At 41.9% G+C, this 22,679-nt stretch overlaps 2 protein-coding genes across 2 annotated transcripts in view; one reads left to right on the top strand and one right to left on the bottom strand.

Annotated features, from left to right (window-relative positions):
- The window catches only part of OPA1 (OPA1 mitochondrial dynamin like GTPase), a 57,368-nt gene extending 52,487 nt beyond the window's left edge, over window positions 1–4,881 (bottom strand). The window contains exons 1-3 of the mRNA XM_086468487.1: window positions 4,853–4,881; window positions 1,224–1,542; window positions 821–917 (exon numbers count right to left, since the gene is read on the bottom strand). Of these exons, the coding sequence (XP_086324613.1) occupies window positions 821–917; window positions 1,224–1,542; window positions 4,853–4,881 (445 nt within the window). The remainder of the gene's footprint in view (window positions 1–820; window positions 918–1,223; window positions 1,543–4,852) is intronic.
- Window positions 4,882–9,998: 5,117 nt separating this feature from the next.
- The window catches only part of LOC104345407 (putative cation-transporting ATPase 13A4), a 41,229-nt gene continuing 28,548 nt past the window's right edge, over window positions 9,999–22,679 (top strand). The window contains exons 1-3 of the mRNA XM_086467798.1: window positions 9,999–10,061; window positions 18,248–18,421; window positions 20,940–21,077. Of these exons, the coding sequence (XP_086323924.1) occupies window positions 9,999–10,061; window positions 18,248–18,421; window positions 20,940–21,077 (375 nt within the window). The remainder of the gene's footprint in view (window positions 10,062–18,247; window positions 18,422–20,939; window positions 21,078–22,679) is intronic.

Raw genomic sequence — 22,679 nt, forward strand, 5'->3', positions numbered from 1 at the left:
ATACTGTAACTATGCTCACGTCTTGTACATTTTAAAAAAAGCTTATTTTTCATTTTCATAAATAAGTCAATTTTGTAATCCTTTAAGAAACACAAACTTACTAGCTTTAAAGTACTATAAAAATGCAGTGCCACTAGCAATAAAAACAAGAACACATTTGCCTGTTATTCAGTCTCTGCATTTATCTATGCAATGCTCATACATGTAAAAAGAACACCACCTTATTATCCTGCATATATAAGAAAGAACTGTGCTCATTTTTTAAATTTCTACCTTTCATCTGAAAATGTGCAAAAAAACCTACTGTAAGCAGAAGGTTCAGGAAAATAGAGTCTATTTTTAATTTTCTTCTGTACCTTCAACGTAATTTTGTAGATAGGTAGGTTCACTATTCTGCATTTTCAGTTGGTCTTTTACTTATACATAGATTTTACTTATCTATTTATATCTATAATTTTTACTGTTAAGCGTCATTCATATAGTAAGCAAGAACTTGGTGCACAATAATTCCAAAACCTGTGTAAGTCCCCTTGATCATGCTGCAATTCTCCTTTCAACAATGCAATTATATGGCCACGTGAAAGGACCAAGAACATTCTCAAATTAATGGATGAATTCTGAAATATCAATGCTAAAAATGCTTAATTTCTCCCTACAAACACACTGATACAAATACTGTGTTAAGACACACACCAGACTCTAACAATACAAATTACACTCAAATTACAGCTATAAAGATACTACTGGTGAGGGGCACTGAGGACCTTTATTTAACATATGCTAGTCTTTAGACAGAGGAACACTTTAGCTTTTGTGATACCGAAGTCAATATGTTCATCAAGCTCCCAAATGAAGTCAGGAACAATCCACTTATATTCATCGAGATCTGGCATCATGTCCTTCCACTGATCATACGTCTAATACAAAAAGGAGAAAAAAATATAGTGGAAATAGAAAAAGGAATGTATGTAGAGAAGCATATGAGCAATCTGTTGAAAAGTAATGCCTACGTATAAAATATACTAACCCACCATCTTCTAGATAGGAATAATATGACTTGGATCTTTTAAAATCTATACTAGTTCTCTAAACAATCTGTTGTCCATATTCACTCATCTTTATTGGCGTTAGTTAAGCAAACGGTATCTTGTATTTTTGTGGATATATCGCAAGTACATAACAACAAAGACAAAATGTATAAAATAGCTTCCACAGATAAATACCTTCTTAGCTGTATAACCACCACCTACAGCAGATCCTAATATAAGATAGCGAAGTTTGAGAAGCCTTGATGCTAGTCTAGCTAGCCAAAAGTTCCTGTGGAACTGGTAGCCGTATTTCACATTTAAAAGTTTTGTTTTGTGTAGGGGAAGTCGATTAAGAGAAGAGAACAGCTGAATGGATATCCTTAATGGAGGTCTTTGAAATTTTGAACTTGGATAATAGGGATGATGTATACTTCGGGAAACAAGATGCAAGTTTTGAAGTGGTGATTTTCTTTTTATTCCATAGCTGCTATTTGCTAGACTCCGGCAGATGACACTAAAAGAAAGAAATAAAAAGTCTAAGTAACAGATTTCCTCAATACACCATTAACTCAATAACCTCTCTAGAAGCAATTCCCACTACATTTTAGCTGGTTACAGATAAATCAGAGCATCATTCTAATTGTACAATTTCCAGCTATCATTGGTATGTTACCAGGAAAATAAAAGGCTGTAATCATCATTAATGGGTACAGTAATTCTAGTGATTACAGAAATAAAACCTTAAATATCATTTATGAAGTCTGTTATTAATTAAATTTAACTTCCACACTGGATTAAGGCAACTAACATGTCTGTGCTAAAACACACTTTGGGTAAACAGGAGCTAAGAGTCCACAGAAGACTATGGTCAACTCGCAACATAAAAGAAAATTTGACAGTTTGGTCTACCTTGTTATTCAAAATGAACTTTTAGAGAACATTAGGTTTGTAGAGGATTTTCAAACTTCAAAAAACCCAAACACAGACAAAATTCCATTTGTCCTTTTTTGGCAAAGCAGATTCTCCTTTGGAGTCGAAGCATGCACTTAATGACATCTTTCAGTTCCTTTCACTCTAAAATTCTGTGGATCTAGGATTACTGCATTATTGTTTTGCCTTAGGTCATGCATAGATAATCTGGAGATGGCTGCACCATGTTTGTTGAAGACTTCAATAAAGATTTATGCAAAGGGGAGAATTTCAGTCTGAAAGATTTGACTCTGAAAACAGAGCTCAGCCATGAAAAGCACCTGCTAAAACACAGGAACCTTATCAATCCTCCCAATGTTAAAATAAGCGCATAGGTTGGAATAAAGATCCTTGTAGACTTTCAATTACACTACCTGCATGCTTCAACGTTTGCTAGTTGAGGGAAAAGACAACTGCTCTGGAAAAAGCAATTTATTCCATTACTTTTTAGTCTCACCATCATATCGGAATGGTTAATACTCAATCATTTACTGGATGCAAAATATGAGTGAAGTTACAGTTCTTGAAATTAACGCTTGTTCCTTGATGCTTCTTTCAGAGTTTTCAATATCAGCACGTGCATTTACTTGCAAAGGGGACAAATACAAAAGAAGAAAGTGCTTCACACCATTGAGAAGACGAATTATTCGTCCCGCAATCCTAAATCATTTAACATTAGCAGTTCTTAAAGAGAATAAGTGAATCATATTAAAGGGAAAACATTACACCATTTTCTAATAACGTGCTCTATAATCTACACAGTTTCTTGGCTTGAGATTTGCCATGCACTAGACAAGACACGGTCTATGACAGCGTATTCTTAATGTCCAAAGAAGTGGAAGACTTTGTTATAAAAGTGCTTTTGACTAGAAATTGAGCTTTTGGAAGATAAGTTAAAAATCAGAATTATGTGAATTGAGACATTTTCCTCTCTCAAAAGAACAATTCTCCCAATGACCTATGTTTAGCAATCTCCTTTAGTGTAATGGAAAGCTTAAAAAAAGGGAACTCCACTGACTGTTACAAAAGTCTGCATTCATAAAAGCCACTATGATTTTGAAGGGTATACTCTTACTGCTATACTAAACTAATTAGAAGGCTGTGCCTTTGCAGTAACAAACTTAATATCCAGAAAGAGAATAATAAGCAAGAGCAGAATAATCCCTAAAGTAGTAACAAGTTTCTTCTCTTTGACATGGAATTATAAGAGGCTCAGAAATTAACTGCAGATAGTACCAATACAAAAGTGGCTACATAACAACAAAGAATGAAAGTGCCTCCACACTAGAAACGTTTTATTTCCCACTTTCAAAGATAGTTTTTCAAATCTGGGTGTGGTAAGGCTGTAGGAAGCAAGCTGATGACTGGGCCACTATTTCTTTTGTTTTGCAGTCACTACCATTACACAGATATTTAATATTTTCAGTAGAGACTAAGTGGTAGCATATACTATAGCAGCCACTTCCCATTAGTAGTCTTCACCTAGGTTAAAGGCATTTGGTAATATTATGTAATTTTCTTCTTGGTGATTGTGCTTTTAAAATACACCATGTTTTACAGCACTCATTCTGTATGTTTAAACTTCAGGAAAAACTGAGTTCAGTCACAAATTGTTATGGCAAGAACTTGGTCAACAACTGCCTTTTGAGTGCTATGGCATATTTCAAACCCTACCTGCTTTAATTGCACATATAAAATCTTGTAATTCATTAAAAGAAAACACCACTCCACCACCACACCAAAACATCCATTTTCTCCTTTCTTCTCTCCTTCTGCTGTAAAAAGACTGACCAAAAAAAAAAAAAAAAAAAAAAATCACCTTGAGATCTTCACTGAAAAGTGCATTTAGACTGAAAAGGGTGCCAAAACAATGCTATTAAATGAAGTATTTAATGAGTTCCAAATTTAAAGCCTCTGGAAAGCCGTTTTTAACAACAATAACAAAAAATAGCCTTCCAGACATGAGTAGCTCTGACATTAGAATCTGCCTGATTACAGGCCTGCAACCTAACTGCTCCTGCATTGCACTGAGATTATAGATACTTGTAAAATGAGAAAAAGTGGCCTGTTACTACCGATAGCCAAGCATCGCACCCAAAGTCATACCTAACATTTTACACATATAGCTCCAGTTTAAGAGTTCAAAAAATCCCCACCTCAGCTGGGACAAAAGACAGGTTATATACACTTTCAATGGCTATGACTGCAAAGCAGTCTTTCAAATGTAACACAACAAAAAGCACTCTGGTACTTTCTTTCTCATTCAGCACTAGATAACATTGATTTTCCTACTGCTGCTCAAGGAACATTGTGAGATTGCCAGCCGATCGGTTTCACCGTTCCTGTCTGGAATCATGTAGAACAGTGAAAACCAAGAGTAACGTAGTGAACCTGCTGGGGAGGGCCAACGCCTGGACGTGAAGGCGGCCCGAATGCCCGAGGGCGGGAATGCGGGAGACACAGCTCCCTTCCATACTGCATCCCCAGGTCCCAAGGGAGCTGAGGGATGGGGGATTTCCCCGCCTGGGAGCAGCAGCCCCTCCCCACCAGGCCTCAGGCTCCCCCTGCGCCATTCACACACACAGAGCCCTCCTCCCCTCGCACCCCGACCAGCTCCGGCCTCCCCCGCGGGCAGCCCCGTTCCCACGGGTGCCCCGGGCCTGCTCCGCCGGGACGGGTGTTCCAAACGACGCCGCGCCCGGGGCAAGGGCCCCGAGGTCGGAGGAGGCGGGAAAGGGTGGCGGCTCTCGGCGGCCGCTCACTCCGCACAGCCGGCGCGCCCCGCGGCCCAGGCCCGCCGGCGGCCCGCAGCGCCCGCCCTGACCCCTACCCCTGCCACGGCCCGCCCCGCTCACCAAGCCGCCGCCGCCCGCGTCCGCCACATCCTAACGGCCGGGAGGGGCCCGGAGGAGCCGCACGCACCGCGGCCGCCGGCCGGGGCTCCGCCACCGCGCCTGGCGCCCCGGGCTGCCGCGGGCAAGGGCAGGGGGAGCCGCCGCAGCCGCGGGCTGACAGGGCTGCCGCCGCTTCCGGGCACCGCGGGCCGCGGCGGCCCGCCCGGCTGGAAACTGCTCCTCCCCGCGCAAAGGTTCCGGGAGCCGCGGCGGCGGGGGAGGGTTTTGAGGGAGCACCGCTGGGGGTTGCCAGGCCAAGGGGCAGCGGCGGAGCGGGGGAGTCATGGCTGATCCACAGGCGGACCTGGTGTTCCCCCTCACAGCCCAGCGACGGCAGCGCCTCACCCCTGTGCCAGCCCCGGGCACCCCGGGCTCGCCTCCACGGGTGGTGCGGCCGGTGAGGCTGAGGCCCAGCCCCGAGTGGAGGCCTGTGGTTGTACCAGGGTTTTCCACGCTGCTTAAGTAATGTTCCCAGATGTGCTCCCAGCTGTTGGGGAGCTGAATAAGTGCGTGGCACAGGTGGCAGCACTGCCTTGGAAGCTGGAAAACACAAGGCGCATCCAAATGGGCTTCTGTGAGTTGTTGGGGGGTTTGCCGGCAGGACCATGTTGTGTAAAAGGGTAAGAGTTCGGTATGTGCTGAAGGAGGCCCTCCCGCTGAACTGGTCCACAGTTTATGTCTAAGAATACAGAGAATAAAGAAACCCTCCCGTTGCATCACAAGGTTCAGAGAGAATCCCCTTACTCCCCAAGCTCCTTCAGAGAGTACAGTTAGATCCAGTCCTAGTCCCAGACTTGGTAAACAGTTTATGACTAAGGATACAGACAAAGAAAGGGGGCTTGTGTTAAGGATAGGAGCTGGTTATGTGATCAGGGAGACCCTCCTGTCTGATCACGAGGTTCAGAGTGGACCTCCTCCCCCCCCCCCCCGCTCTCTAAACTCCTCAGAGAGGAGCCTAGGTATGGCTAGATCCACCCTTAGTCCCAGACCTGGTCAATGGTTTATGTCTAAAGTTGTATGTAGCATTGGTGTATAACTTCCAGATTTCTTTTTGTTCTTATTAACCTTTCCCCAGAACCCGCAGAGGATTTCCCTGGGACAGTTTCACAAGCCCTGTTAGAGTCAATGCTTGCCTGTCAGCTCTCAGGGACTTTCAGTGAAACAGTTTCACAGGGTTGCAAACACAGGTAATTTATTAAGGCAACAGATGTAACAAGTTCAGAATTGCCCTTGATAAATGCACAGTCTCACACAAATGTAATCCCAAAATATTAGTGTATAGCTCGATCGACTACCATTCACCATATATACACTGTAAGAAGTAAGCACTGCAATAAGCAAACATAGATTAAGTAAGCGCTACAGTAAGCAAGACTTTAGCACTATAATTACTGCAATTCTCACCAAGAGGGCACCCCTGCTTGGGGAGGGGAGAGGTCCAGACCCATCAGCCCATCCAGTAGCTAGAGTTACTGCCCTCCAAACAGAAGATTCAAAAGACTAATGTTATACCTATTGATGAGGTGGGACTGAGTCATATCCCATGTGCTGATTGGCTCCTAGCAGGCTGATAGTGCTATCAACTGAGTGGGGTTGGCGGGGAAAGGAAAGCCAGGGTTCACTGCAGGTGTGGACTCCTTCTCTGGTGTTGTTGGTACAACTTCTGTCAATTAGGCCCTATCGCAGCCTTGTTGATAGAGCCTCTGGCTATAAGACCTTTGCCTCATCCCAGCAGTTGCAGTAATTGGGCTGGGTCATAAAATATCCAGATTGCCTGGTCCTAAAACTTCTAACATCTGTGTGGTGTCTTGACCAGACAAGCAAGATGCTTATCCTTCCTCCCCTGCTCAGACAATAAGCTCACTGGTTAGCCTGCGTTCTGTCCCAGGCTGATATAAGATAAGCACAGTAATTGGACTGCATCTTTGTTACATGGCAAGCTGGGCAGTTTTCCCGCAGACCACATGGAAGCGGGAGGCAGAGGAGGAACCAGGAGAGTTCAGCAGATCTGTACTTTGTACAGAATCACTCTTAGATACGTCATTTCTGAGAAGTGCATGCCTCAGCTGTCGGTAAAGACCTGAGGCATTGGAGTGTTCACCTGTCAATGCCAGTGCTTGCTAACATGAATAGAAAGTTTCCCTCATGCCTGATTTGAACCTTTCTTGCAGCAAGTTAACTTTATCCACAGTGAACATGGAGAACATTGTTTTCTTCTTATGTGCAACTAACATTTACTTTTTTGAAAACCATTGTCGTGACTCCTGTCAGTCTCCTTTTCTTCAGGATAAACAGCCCTAAGTCCCTCTTCCTTGTAGACCCCGTTTTCTGACTCCTTTCTCATTCTTCTCTGTGCTGTCCTGTGGACTGTCACCAGTTATTTCACACCTTCCCTTCTGTGATATGCCCAGAAGTGGGCATTGTGTCTTGAGCTGAGCAGGAAAGGAGATTTGGGGTGTTTTATAGGTCGGGCTGCTGTTTATACAGTGGGATTTTTCAGACCAAAATAAGTTGTACGAGGATGACATAATTCATACATGTATTTTTAAGACTGAGATAAAAGTTGTAGGGATGAGGTGAGGCACATGTTTTTGCCTCATGCTTGTTTGCTTTTAGATATATTTATTTATTCATAAATTTAAGGGACTGTCTTTGTTTTAAATCTTACCTTTGCTTTTGCATTTTAGCATGAACAGTTATTTTTGGTTGGTTTTTTTTATATCTGGATTTCTTAGGCAAATTTCAATTTAAAAATAAGAATGATGATACTTGATAGGACATGATACAAATAACCTTTTATTTGTAAACTAATATGTAATTCTTACTTTGAACAGTAGAGGGCAGCATATAACCGAAGGGTCTAACCTAGGCTGCTTTAGCGGTGTCTTCCCGGGGAGGAAGTGAACCTGCTTCAGAAAATTAACAAATTCCACCGTCTTCGTTGGTTCTGAATTAACAGATTTTACTGGAATATTATGACAGGTTGCCAAAATACGGAAATGATGAATGTTTTACACCTTTACTCTGTTTTTTCTCTGTTTTCATTTGTGAAGTTCTCCCTAATAAGGGTCTTCTGTAGGAGCAGAAATTATCAACAGGAGCTGGACTAAGCCTATGAATAGGGAATAGATTGAATGAGCCTTGATTCTTCCCTGGAGACTGAAGTTTGGTGGGATACTCTGCATGCAGCTCATCTCTCAGATGAGAGCTCCAACAGAGTCATCCAGCAGCGATGGACCCCTACTGCACCCTGTCTTCTGCAAACACTAAAAAGAGCAAGGCTGACATTTGGGGAAGCAGCAAAAGCTGAACAGGCAGAAAAAGTGTGTGTGGCACTCCTGTTTACCACCACTGGCACCTCCCAAAATAATGAGTCATTTCCCAAAATCATCAGCCTGCCTTGGAGAAGGTACCTTTGCAGTTGTTTCCTGTCTTTTTATAGCTTCTAGAAAGCACTGCTCAGTTTTCCTGTGTAATCAGGTTTATCAGAAATGGACTTTATTGCATTATTTCTATTTAATTTTTAACTGACCATTGTGATTCTCATGTAATAATTGGAGTTCCTGTTGCTGGGCCACAGAAGAATTAATTGAAAAATTGAGAGGCTTAAAGCTAGCCTCAGAGTTGCAGTGCAGGGAAGGAAGGGGAAACACTGAAGCTGGGGTCTGGAGAGCACCGTGTTCCCCCTTTGCAACAAGTCACCCTTAACACAGCTTAATACAGTTATATCCTTTTGTGTCCAGCCTCTGGTCTGGGTTTATTTTGAAAGTGTGCTAGGTGTCAAGACCAAACAGCTTAGATCCAATGTAAACAGCTTGTCACCCATTTTACAAATATATATGTCCCTGTGCTGCACATACATGCACATTTGGTTTGCAAGTCTGTGCCTGGCTCGCATTATTAGCAGTGGGCAACTTTTCTTGTATTGATTGACCTACCTTCCTCATTTTCTCTTCTCTGTTCGCTACATTTCTCCCATTTTAGTTTCTCTGAGCCTGCTCGCTGCAGGTCTTCCCTGGTGCTTGAGATGTCTGGGACTTGTACAAGTCCATGCCATATGGAAGTAAAATGCTGATGAATAGGAACTAACATGACACCTCTTGATCTGTTTCTCTCACCCTAGAAATAATATTTTAGTTTCCTTAACATATTTGCTGGAAGAACAGGTTTGCCTCTCCTCACCTCATTCCTAAAATATTTGGTGTGCAACTTCTTAAAAAGTAGCAAAGGACAAGGAAATAGTAATGAGAACGAGAATGAATCACAAGATTAATAAACAAATGCGGCCTGACAGTAACAAAAAAAGGAGATGATAAAACTTTCAGTGCTGTCTTTCTGCCAGCTTCCTTTTGGCCCTGAATTAGAGGTCGGAAACATTTGTATCCAGCTCACTAACATCATTGGGAAACTCCAGTTTCCTTCAAGAGTGAGTAAATAACCTCAGTGATGTTTCCCAAAGCTACATGGTGAGGTCAGAAGACATTTTGTGACGATATTTTTAATAATGAATAAAAATATCGGTTATAGATCCACACACAGTCAGTGCATAAATCAATTTGCACAGTCTGGGGCCCCTGTTTACAGGGCCAGAGCTTGAATTTTTCTCCAAGGCATATGTGCAGATCACAGCTGGACACTTAGTTCAGGCTGGTTGCTAAGAGTGTTAACAACAGCAATGCCTATTTTCCTTCTCATTTGGACACACTCCTGGTCTCCAGTGATTCCATCATCTCTCGAAGAAAAATATTCCCCTCTTGCCCTCCCCTGAAAGTTGCATGCCAACAGCACTTGCTTGCACCTATCAGAGTTATAACCTGGAATCTTACTGTGGCAAACACTTGTGAGATCTAACTTTTTCTTTCTTGCATTGTCTTTGAGTGAATTTTGCATGTACCCTCACAGTGGCAAAACTCCAATACCAGAATGAAGGGAGGAGGGATGAATGTTACCTGCTAACCCCACAGAGAGGGAGGAGCTCCATTCTTCAAACATCAGCAGAGTTATAAGGAAGGTGTGTACTTAGAGCACTTCCTCAATGTGAAAGTTCAAGCACACAATGCTGAAGAGCTGTCCTGAGAGTGCTCTGGAACGTCCAGAGGGTCATTTCATGGGAGAAAGTCCTGCCAAGAACCATTATGCACAGCTTAACCAGGGAGAAGAGAATGAAATGGTGAGTCCTATCTCTGTCTAGGTCTTTCTCAACTTGAAGCAGCAGATGGCACATGTTCTGCAATAAAAACCTACAGTCTGTGATTTAGTTATGGATGGTGGGGGTGTTCTCATAGCAGAAACATACAGTTAGAAAGGGATATAATATTTTTAGCAGAAAGAAAAAAAAAAGTTGTATGTGTCCACTGGATTTAATTGGTTATCCTCTCCAACAGGGGATGGCTCAATAGATTGTTGATGTGGCATTATAAATCTAGGTGGAGGTGGTCTTATATGAGCTTGGGGGATGGGCTGGAGCAGTGTTCCTAATGCATTTGACAGCTGAATCTCTAGGGTCAGCTCCAGTTATATGAGGACTGGGAATCTTGGCTTTCTCTGGAACATAAAAACACATGCTTTATGTTTGCATAAATTATTAGCAAATGCAGTCTGTTGAATTGGCAATGCTATTCCAGCCTGGGCGCCTGTACAAAGCTGGATTTCTAAATACAGAACTACGATATTTCTTTCCAGAGCTTTCCAGGGAGGAGTATGTTTATATGCATTCTGTAACATGTGGAAATAAGTCCTGTGTTTACATGAAATATCTGATCTACTGCATGGCGCTTCTCTTAAATATTAAGCCCAGTGCATGATTGTAGTAAATTCAATACTTCTTAACTGCTTTGGCATTACTGTGTGTTATGGATCAGCTATTCATCACATGCAGTCGGTCTGTCTAACAGATTCTGCAGGAGATGCCAGACCCATGACGCAGCTGTACAGCAACATGTCATTCTCATGCATGCAGTGCTTCTCAAAACTCCCGTGCTGCCAAGGCGCTGTAGCTCTGCCATGGCTGCGTACAGGATTTCTGGGCGTACAACAGCCCCAGCAAAGCTAGCGAAACACAGTCACTTACAAACTGACATGACTGTTCACTTCTAGAAATCCTGGAGAAGTCTTCAAAATCTACTCACTGAGAATCCTATTTTAGTGAAAAGGAGACCATGTCATGGGAAAACATGGACATTTGTTATCCCTAGATACAAACATATATTTTCAGTCAGCTCTGCCATCCAGGGAAGGGGAGATGTCATGTTTTGTGTAATGCGAACCTGGGTAATCTGGGATGTGCTGGGGAATGCAGTACCGAGTCATCCAGTAGCATGAACTGAGCACTGCAGGAAGCGCAAGGCACTGGCTCTGAGGGTGGGGACTAATTAGCTCAGTGCAATGCAGAACCCAACTGGCTCTGCCGCTCGGTTACTAAACCTGCTCGCAGCACCCGCTCCTGGCTCTAGCCCTGGTGCTGATGTGCCACTGCTTCCCAGCTCCAAATGGCTGCTGGTTTTGTGTCTGTGCTCCACCCTGCCCCGGTCCTTCTAGGACCAGAAACACCCTGTCATTCTCTTCCCACTACTGGCGCTGTCACTAGCAATGCCAGAATTGTGTCTGAGCTAATTAGGTTTAAGCGGACTGTCTGGTGCTATGTAGAGCCACACTATTGTACTCTGCACGTCCAATTTCAGCTGTGCATATTGTGCTTGCATGCAGACAGCTATCCCAGTAATGTTCGTGTTTCTCACCAGTATCATACTGAGCACACGTGCTGCGAGTCCAGTGCTCGGGGATCCGCACTGTGAACCTGAGGTTTTCCATGCACAGTTGGTGTGTGTGCGCAGTGTTAAGTCAATCTGCACTGTGAATCCAGGGTGTCTGGCAGTTGCCATGCTCTCTATGCTTGCAATGAGAATGAGCAGTGCTTATTCACCTGGGGTTCCCAAGTGAAAACCACAGAAAAAAGACTGATAAAGCAGTTGAATAATAGGTGCAATTAGAACCATAGCCAAATTGTGCTAGATTTGGCAGGTATGTATGTGTCTTTGTTACATATGTGTAAGAGAGAGAGGGAAAAGTTACAAGTATGAAAGAGAGGAAGATATCTGTGAGGGTGTCTGAGGTAGTGTTAGAGAACAAGGAAAAAAACAACGTGTGTGTAGAAAGAGAGAACAGCTAGTGTGCATATTTGTGAAAGAGAAAAAGAATATAATACATAAGTGAGAGAAGTTGTGAAGAAAGAGACAAAGAAGGCTGTGTTTAAGCAGAGGAGAGGCGAGTACATGGGGTAAAAGAGACTTATGTGACACCTGAGGCTGTTTAGCTGAATAGAGAAGACTGAGAGGAGACCTTATCAGTGCTTATGAATATCGGAAGGGCAGGTGCCAAGAGGATGGGGCCAGGCTCTTTTCAGTGGTGCCAGCAACAGGACAAGGGGCAACGGGCACAAGCTGGAGCACAGGAAGTTCCATCTGAATATGAGGAAACACCTCTTTACTTTGAGGCTGGCAGAGCACTGGAACAGGCAGCACAGAGAAGTGGAGTCTCCTTCTCTGGACATATTCAAAACTCACCTGGACGCGACCCTGTGCAACCTGCTCTAGGTGAGCCTGCTTTAGCAGGGGGGTTGAACTAGATGATCTACAGAGGTCCCTTTCAACCCCAAACACTCTGTGATTCTGTGATTCTTTGTTAAAATTGTATATTTTAAATTATTGGCAGCCACGGCGAGTGGCACTGGCACATAATGTCTCAGCGACCCTGCAACATTTTTTTAAAAAATATTTTTCACCATTATTTTTAACCGTCAATTTAATCCACCTGAACAAAATTATTAACAAGCAGTTCTTGGCTCCTCAAAACAATATCATACCACTTAGTGTAATAATGTAACAGCTGACATTGTGCAGTGCCAATTCTTCCAGAGTGAAGTAGTTCAAGTAATTTTGAAAGCATGCAAGTAGTTCATTTGGACTCTGGACGTGCAATGCTCTCCTGTGTTGAACTAGCTGTCCATTTTGCTGAGGGAAGTTGGGGAGCTCTAATGAGAAGAAATACTTCTAAGTTTTCTTCAGTGTCGCCATTTCTTGGTACAGCTGAGATGCTAGATAGTCCTGTATTTAAGAATAATCACTTTGACTTAGAAAATCTATCTATATATCCTTGTGTACATCTTTGGAATTACTTTACATGGGTGGAACATGTTTGATTCAATGAGAGTTCACTTTCGTGGTACCCAGCTAAAACTTAGCAATGTATATTCGGAGCATGAGATAATCTCTCTCTCTCTTCATAACCATTTGTAGTACTAGAAAAATCTAAGTAGTATGAAAGTACTACGGACACAGCAGCTTGCCTCAGAAAGGGCTAATAGGTTTTTGTAATAGGAAGGGATTTATTTTATGGATTAGCTTGCCTTTTTTTTTTTTTTTCCTTCTTCCCTTCAGAAAGGTCTGCTTGAAGGTATTTTTGAGAAGAAGTAATTGTTGGTGGAATAGGAAGAGGGAGGAAAATCACAGCTTTATAACTTCTGTCAATTTGATGCTCCACTCTGTAGAGCCTGGGGCTAATAATTCCCTTTGCACAAACCCTAAAGTGCAAAGCGTAAGTCTTGCAGTGCAAAAGATTGTGATAGACTTTGACAGGCTGCTGCTCCAGGAAGGATTTGCCAGAAGCCTGTCTTAAATATGTTCCTCAGTAGCTTATGTTGGGAGGAATGGGACTACTGCTGTTGGTCAGCTGGTGAACCCCAGTTTGCCGCTGCATATCAGAGCTGTCTGCCTCCTTTGGGATGCCAAAATTCTGAAGGGAATCTGATCCAGGAATTTTGTATACTTTGAGTTTGGAAAATTTAACTCTTAAAATTAAGATAGAATCTGAAAGGCACAACCCTATTCCTAATGGAACAATAGTGAATGTTGCTACTGGCTTCAGAGGGAACAGAAACAAACCTCTGGTGAAACCCATTCTGGTTGGTAAGAATGAGATTCAGTTATTAAATTCCTTATGAATCTTGACCAGTCTTTCAAGTCTAATCCTATTACCTGTTGTTATAGCAACAGGGTGTTTGTAATAGGGCACCTGGTGATTGAGTTGCCAGAAGTATGATAGTTCACAGCCACTGTTTATGCTCCGTGCTGGTAGCTACAGGCCTTATTTTCACCAAAGAAAAGGGTGCCTGAACTTGTTTGACCTTTGCATTTAAATTCTGCTGTGCTAATGACCTGGCAGTTAAGAGGCAATTTTTCTTTTAAACATAAACAACAAAAACTTGCTGGACACTAGAGTGATAAGCCCTTGAGTGCCGGCTTTGTATGACTGTAAAAGCAACTAAGAACCTTTCTTGGAATAAGCAAATTTTCTACTAACTGAGCAGCTCTTGCAGTTTTTTCTGTCCAATAATCCATGGCCCCTGCCTTGACCCTTCACTCACAAGTTAAACCATTTTGGTTTAGTCACTCTTCTGACTGTGGGGAGTCTCAAGATAAAGGGAGTGTTAACAGACAAGGAAACAAAAGTTTTACAATACACTAACATTTATTAAAAATTATTCTACAGAGGTTAGATGAGCCCTGAATACCAGTCTCTTTTGTAGACAGTGCTATCTCCTGTGAGATAATCAGAAGCCCTTTGGAGTCTTATAGATAGCTAATGTTATCTGTCTTTTCCATCACCTCTGGTGCCCAAGAACTCAGGTTATTTGGCTGTGTAATGTTATGTATGCCAAATGCACACGCTGAGCCCTAAAACCTGCTTACACAGTAGAAAAGTTGTCAAGGTGCAAATCTATATTCATCAGACCCACCTTCAAAAGAAGCATGTCTGCATCAGCACAACCTCTTCGTGCAATGAAACACAACCCAGCAAAACTTATTCTCTTTTCCTTAACAACATAAACCCAACCTGACAGACATGTTCTTACTGGTGACATCAACACCAGGAATTCTGCCAGCCTGGAAGTATTGTTTGCCATAGTGGACATGCATTTGCTTGGAGATCTTTGTAGTGCAGGCCTAGTGAATCCTGAATAAGCTTGAAAAATTTCCAAACCCTAATTACTGTAAGGCATTCACGTGGCTAGATAAACCTGCCGAGAAACCTGCATCATGTGTGTGCCTGTTCCCCCCTTCTTCATGCACATTGTGGATACCTTTGTTGCGGGTCTCATTGTTCACCCTTTTTTTTTTTGAAAAGATAATGGTTTTGAGAATTCTGAAGAATTCCACCATTGACTTATTTGACAAGTGAGGAGAGTTTGTACTTATAGTGTTTCTGTTTCAACACAGAGTTATTTACTTATTAATTATTTTTTTTTAATTAATGCAGCATTCGTTGCTATAGTCCTTCTAGTTGAAGGCACAGGGCCAAGAAAAACACAGGGCCAAGAAAAACACTTCAACCTAACAGAACATTTTGTTGTGAAGTTAAGTATTGAAAGGTTCCGGCCCAGGGAACTTTGTCACGAGTTAGGTTTGGAGCTCAGTCTATTTCCCTACCTAGCTTTACTTCTGAATGATGTGACCCAGGCAACCTGCTCCAGACATTTCCAAACCATGGGAAATGCTTTGCTTTGGCTTTAGATTCCTTCATGGACATCCAGATACAAAACGGCAGTTAACATCTGATGTTTATTTTTCCCAGCTTACTCCTTGTAGAGCTCCTGAACACCTACATTCAGAAATGTCACGTTCATCAATACACAAACCAATGAACCTGAACCAACACCAGTATTCACAGGACAGAACGTGCACTGGGTCAGAACAGCACAAGGGTATCTATCTATCTGTCTATTGCAGGAAAGTCCCTTGTGAGAAGCAGCAACATCCAGCAGACAGTGTAGTGGGTGTTTTAAAAGCTTGGCCTTTTTTTCTCTGCTGAGCTGTTTTCCTTGTCTTCCTTTCTCCTAGTTTTCAAGATGAGGAATACTGAGGCATGCTTAGTTTTGGAAAGGAATCAAGCCATTTTTTGAGGGAAAACTGTTCTGGAAAACAAAGGCCTGGAAACATGCAGGCATAGGGGGACTCGGATAACATATGTTGATATATAGATGCATGGTTTCCTAGGCAGAGAAAGACAGAGTCTGCCCTAGCTCTGTGGTTGTGTTGTCATATCAGGCTTGGGGAATCATTCAGCATTTTAGCGGAGAAGAACACTGACAGTGGAAAATGATCCCAAATGACTGCCAATCACATGCCGAGTGCCCACCCTCTCCCGTCTTAATTGCATTAACTGCAGCCTATTGACTTCTCAGACTTTGGGTGTAAGGCACAAAAGCCGGAAATTAAAGGAATGATTCACTGGCAGAAGCAAGATGCACATGGCAGCAATCTCATTCTTCCCCACCCTGATATTCATGCCCATCCCAATTTGAAAATATTATTCCAGTTATTCCAGGTCCAGTCATTTAGTGGAGGAAATCTGAAGGCATGTTCTTTTAACAGTTCTTCCCTTAGTTGTCTCTGTCTTCTTGGGAGTTCCTTTGCCCTGCTGGCAAGCTGTAAAGTCTGGATCCAAGCATCTGCATCTTGCGAGTAAGCCATTGCTGTGAACAGTAAGTTCACATCATTCTATGTACTATTCTGTATGCTGGTGCTGACAATTATTTTGTAACCTTTGTGATAAGGATACACCTAGATAGAGGTGAATGGAGAAGCCTTAACCTGTTTATAGCAGCATGTGAATATTAACAGGACATGACTGACACATGACCTTCTAGCAACCTTCCTATCTGCTGTCATCCATGAACTTCCTTCTATCTGCTGCAGAGTTGCCTTATTCTCTTGGGCTGCCCAGAGATTACAGAAGCCTTTGAAAATGCTGAATATCTGCATCTCAAGGTAGTATAACCAGGTCCTGTTCAGTGCAGGCCACTTCCTTGTGTAGTTTACCATACTTTTTCCTCACAGTTGCAAATTTCTGCCCTTTAGTAACCCCATGGAGATTACTGAGGAAGATAGTCTATCTTTTGGAGAATGACAGAGAACAGAGAGGCCGAGGCAGCGTGTGGAACCACTGGGTAGGGCCTGCATTTCGCATAACAAGCAGACACCAGCACAGAACCAGGAATTATGCATTACTCATTCTTCCAATTACACTGCCTTTTCTTCTCACCTTAGGAATGGATCTTGCAATGTCTGTGGCTGCAGATATCTGATCTTCAGAAGCAGATTGCACAATTGCTGCAGATATACTAGGAAGAAGGAGATTGAGGAATCTTAACCCTTATGTTAGCCAATTCCTCTGGTCACCCAATGTAATTGCAGCCATGCAATCTCCCATCTTAGATCAGGGCTGGGTCTTCTCTGTAAATTCACTGTATACATTTAATTTCACCTTAACCAAGCTAGCACTACTAAGAGGGAATTTGTCCATGGTACCAAGGACCTGGCAGTTCTTAAACTGTAATGCTGACAGTCATCCCTTTGAAGTTTTGGGCAAGTTGCCTTGCCTCACTGTAACAATTTCCCCATCTTTAAAAATGGATTAATAATACCTACTCATACAGCTACAGTGAGTAGCTTCCTTTGGCCCTCTGAACATGTAAAGGATTCTGCAAGCATTCATTAGTTGTTCTTACTAACACATTATTATTATTATTATTATTATTATTATTATTATTATTATTATTATTATTATTATTATTATTATTATTATTATTATTTTGGGATGTTAGGACAATGGCACATTGGCAAGGTCCAAAATCCCCATACTTGAGCTATCTTGAAAGATGGTAACAGCCTTACAAAGGCTGTGACTGTGCCTAGATGTGCAAAGCAGCTGCAGCTGATGCAGCCACACGGTGTCATTGAGCATCATGCAGAGACACTAGCTGTCTCTAAAGTGTAGGTGCATTAATGCAGACTTTCTGCTGTGGCAGGACAGCAGTAGTGCTTCTGATTCTGAAGCAGGTACTCTCAGCTGCTGCAGTAGGTCTGCACCACTCTCCATCCCTAGTGCAGCCATACTCAGGTTCTCCATCTGATTCACCCAGGGACTTTAAAAATGATGACCAGGCAATCCTGTGTTCCTGACTTGGGGCCTAAAGGTTAGGGTCTCTGTATTTTGATATACTTTCGACTCATGCACACACATAAGAGTGTCTCATGCTGAGTTTCACAACTACATAAAACTATTTAGAGGTTTGGTCAGACTATAGCAATCCAGATTTTGTGAAGGTGGATGAAAACTTCTGTGGAACATGCAAAATTTTTTTCTAGTCATGTTTAGGGCACATAAAGAAGCCAAATACAAGTTCTATGACTTGTTTTTTCAAAGTACCATATGAAACAGTACCTATGGGAGAGCAGTGGATGATGGTGTTTCTTTAATAGAAATAGTAATGACTTTTTCCTTGTCTTTGCTGTACAGGAGATTTTTGGCTACAAAACCCAAGGCTGGCGGAGGGCCCTGTGCATTGCTGGATACATCTTGTCCTGTGGGGCTCTGCTGCTGCTCTTTTACTGGAAGCCAGAGTGGGACGTGTGGGCAAACTGCATCCCCTGCAGCTTGGAAGAAGCGGACATTGTTCTGCTCAGAACAACAGTAGGTGCCTCCTTTAATCTTTAAATTAGTCCCTAGCATGTAGTTAATTGGAAGGAATCCAGTTAGTCACAATCTCTGACATTGCTGATTTCCTGCAATAATGTCTTATGTTTGTCATCATTGATCTAAAGAACTCTTAAGTATTCCACAGACTATGTGTAAAATGATGATCGGAATGGAGGGTAACAGCTGACCAGCCAACAAGCTGAAAGAAATCGGGGTGGAAAAACCTGTAATATCTGTGATTTCAAGACTGTGTTGTTTGCTCTCAATCCTTCCTGCTCCCTTCCACCATCCCTGTGCTTTCTATGTTGCAGATCTGTGCTCCAGATTCTAAAGCATCTCTTTGATTGTTAGTGTCCAGCAGATCCTTTTTCCCTTGCTTAGCTGTCCTGATGAAGTTGCCCCTCTCTGCCAAAATTTAGCCCGTGGGCCAAACCAAAAGTTCGTCTAGGTCTGTCCCCAGAAGCGTCCTATAGTGCATGATGAGGGATCAGCATAGGGAAGAGGGCAAGCCTAGACTGCTTGTTTTCTTGGCTGTATGTTTCCATTTTCCATCAGCTCTTCCCCATGTCTGATGAGCCCACAATCCTGCAGTTAATGCTTTTAGGGCTGTTATGTTTTGCTAGTAATTTCCTAATACAGACTTCTATCTGTTGAGGACTGTACTGAAGAACTGCAACGTATGGGAAAAAAAACCCCCTGATTTCATTTCATAGGAGCTACTACAACACTAAAAGAAGAAAACTGAGACTTGACTCTGAATTCCAGCTGAGCCTGAATACTCCAGGAGCTGGCAGGGTTGGTGTACTTCCAGAAGCTTGAATTGTTCTCCTTCAGACATTCCTGAACAATGGCATTTGCGAAATGTGCAATTGCAAAATGGGTCACTTGCTACCTAGTTGAGCTGCCTTCTTAAATGAGCAGAGCAGCATGCAGTTAAAATCTAGGGTTTTGAAAATCACAGATCTGCCTGTTGAATATTTTATATTGAAACAATCTGCATCCTAATAGTCTGGGGGTATGTGTTTTTTTTAAAAGAAGCATATTAGGTTTAATCTCCCTTTTTAATCTTCAGTTCAGTTTTCATTTTTAATTAACTATTCTTGTGTGCCATTTTAAATGGGTTTGCCATGCCAAGCACTTTTCAAATAGATGAGTTTTTAAATGATCCTTTATGTAATTAAACAAGAATTGAATCATATTATACGTCCTTGTTATCAGGAAGCTCCCTCAAAGTATGCTGTGGGCATCTGACAATTTCAGATTTCCTTCATGGTTCTTTGTATTAAAATCACAGTTTTGGGTTTTTTTTCCTACATTCTGATTATGTCAGTTCTCAAATGTGATGGCTATTGCTGATGAGGATACAAGTAATCCTGTCAGCTTGATCCTTGAATTCTATTTTGCTTCACACAAAACCTTCATTCATAAGTCATCATCGTCTCTGCAACTGCAATGTAAGAGCCTATTAACTCACTTTTGTTATTGAATTTTGACTCACTTTAGTTCAAATAAGGAGCACCTGTGTTATTCACTGCTTCTCGTCTCAATCTGCATCCCAATGTGTACTAATTCTGAAATTTAAAAAGACAAATATCAGAAAATAAATGTTATTCTACTCAAAATACCAGTTCAAGAAGAAAATAAATAAGATATATAAACATCATTAAAGTTCTTTTTTGAATCCTTAAGCTATTGAAAAGGACTCATATTTGGTACATAATATTTTTTTTTTCTGTTGTCATTTTCAAATGAAGTTTAATAACTGTGCTTTCAGAACCTGGCTGGCTGAGATAATCGGCTTTTTCCATCTGCCAGATTGCTCACACACTGAATATGGTGTATATAAGTCAGTCTCATAGTTGGCTTTAATGCATGTGGTTCAGTGTTCGGGACTGAAACTTCACGTGAGGGTACTTATTACAGTAGTTGCTCTAATCTCCAAGACTGCTACCAACACTAGTTATCAAGCAGTTCCAATATTGAACTTATTTTATAAAACCCAGCAAGATTATGAACTCAGTTTGTGGCAAAAGCTTGTCTAAGGTGCCATAAGAGAGGCGTGGTGCTAACACACTTGTTCCAATGAAGTGTTAATGTAGAAATGACTGTGAAAAGGTACTGGCACTAAACTTCCACTTTACAGTACCACTGTGCTATGTTCCTTTTGATCTTCCCTTTGCCATACAGTCACAGCATCTCAGATTGTCCTGTACTGTTTGCTTGTTCTAGAGCATGACCTGGGTGTTCACATTCCATCTTTATCAGCCAGGCATCAGACCTGTGGTCACTGAATTATTTGCAGTACTCACATTTTGACAGGGCAGTGGTTCCACTCCCATTCTGCTGATTTATCTGTCAGTCACAGGTGCTGGGAGGCCGCTATTGCTTAGTCCTTTAGCAAAGCTGGAGCAGTGCTCTAGAAAGGCATACTGTTATCATTCACTCCAACATGATAGTGAATTTGGTCTGTTTTTGAGGGAAATTGTGACACTTCTCTTTTATATTAATTTAGGATGAATTTCAGATTTACTCTCGTAAGACTGTGATGTGGATATCTGTGTCTGCACTTATCAAAAGTAGATCAGATTATCCAGCCAGCGCTGAGGAAGACTCAATCTTCAGCAAAGCCATAGTGAAGCCAAGTTTGCAAGTAAGTAAAGAATTCCCTGCAGCACCTGGGAGATGATAGCAAATCTCAGCCACAATTCATGGAGCGAAAGTGAGCTATGAAACATATCCAGCCAAGAAACTTGCAGCTTGATGAACACAATGAGCTGTGGGAAAACAAGCTAGAGATTTTTAAGAACTCTACTCACCTCTGTAAAAAATCCTTTCTTACTCTGAGGTGGGTTACAAGAAAAGAATCCTTACTACTCCTGAGAGAAGACCTACATTATTACAAGTAGCAGAGCTTCAAAACATTGGCGTTGGCAGTGAAGAATCAGAGTTACAAATCAAAAACTCATTCCTGGCATAGGAATCAGGGAATTTAGGGGTGGCTGTGTGTCTGAAGGGAAACTGTAAGGAACTGGACATCGCAGTTCCCACTGAACATGAAAACAGGGGTAAATGCAGCTGAAGGGGAATAAAACAGAAAAGTGCCTAGGCAGGGCTGCATCAGTATGTCCAGAAATGTTTCATCAAGGAGGGTCTGAAATACATTTTGCTTTCTTGCCTTCGTATGCACCGATTTGTGTTTTAAAGTACATTTTCTGGAGTCAGGTCTTGCACTGTTGACTGTTCCTGCAAAAATATGTCCTGGTCTCTGCTAGTTCCATAGCTTTGAGATCCCAGTGAGGGACTGGGGAGAAGGCAGACAATTAATTGATCTAAGCAGATCACAAGGTCCCTCATATAATTATCCCCATTTGAGAACAAGTACCAGAAAGTTCAGTTACATGTCTTGCTTAACATTACACGTTAAATTGGTGTGAGCAATAGGAATGCAATTGTACATTTGCTAATATCTGGCTCTTGATTATAGATACTAGATCACTGCACTGGGTAACCCATAAAATAGCTATTTTCCCTTCCTGGAAATAGGTTTTGAACTTGTTAGCATTTATTTTTATATCTACAGCAATTTTTAGTAGATATTTTCATTATGACTTTCATTAACTTTAGCTGAGCAAAGCTGTTGCTATTAGTGCTGATTTTTGTGGGCATATATTAATGTACCTAAGAAAGTTTAGTGCCAGCTGGTTTAATGAACTGGCACAGTATGAAAGTGAAGACTGGTTTGTAACATTCTTTAGAGGATCGAATTAATAACATAAAGAAGCCAAATATAGCCTCAAATAATAGGCCCTTTGAACACCACTTTCATATCAATCAAAACATCTAGATAGAAAAGAACAGATTTCAAAGCAGGAAAGAGCAAACAGTTTAATCCTTCACTAACAATTCAAAAGCCCCTGCTTATAAGTCAACTATAAAACCTTTTTGCCATTTAAGCTGCCTAAGTCCGCAGAGTAACGTGTGGTGCCCAAGAGCTGTCCAAGGACCTGTTCCGGCAGAGAACTGAGTCCCTCATTTCCCACTCCAGTTTTTAGCATTGCAAATATTACAGCTCCTATTGCATGAAATCCTAACTACAGACCTCTTGTTAGGTTAATGACTGTGGTTATAGCTGCATTTTGAATCAGTGTATGAGTTGAGTATAGATTTCATTGGCCTGTAATAATGCTTATTGCACTGGGTAGGGAGAGTACCCTAGAACTGATTTCTTTATTACTGGTGTGTATAGGTGTAT

This window comes from Leptosomus discolor, chromosome 7, assembly GCF_034619465.1.
Source record: "Leptosomus discolor isolate bLepDis1 chromosome 7, bLepDis1.hap2, whole genome shotgun sequence".
Classification (NCBI taxonomy): domain Eukaryota; kingdom Metazoa; phylum Chordata; class Aves; order Leptosomiformes; family Leptosomidae; genus Leptosomus; species Leptosomus discolor.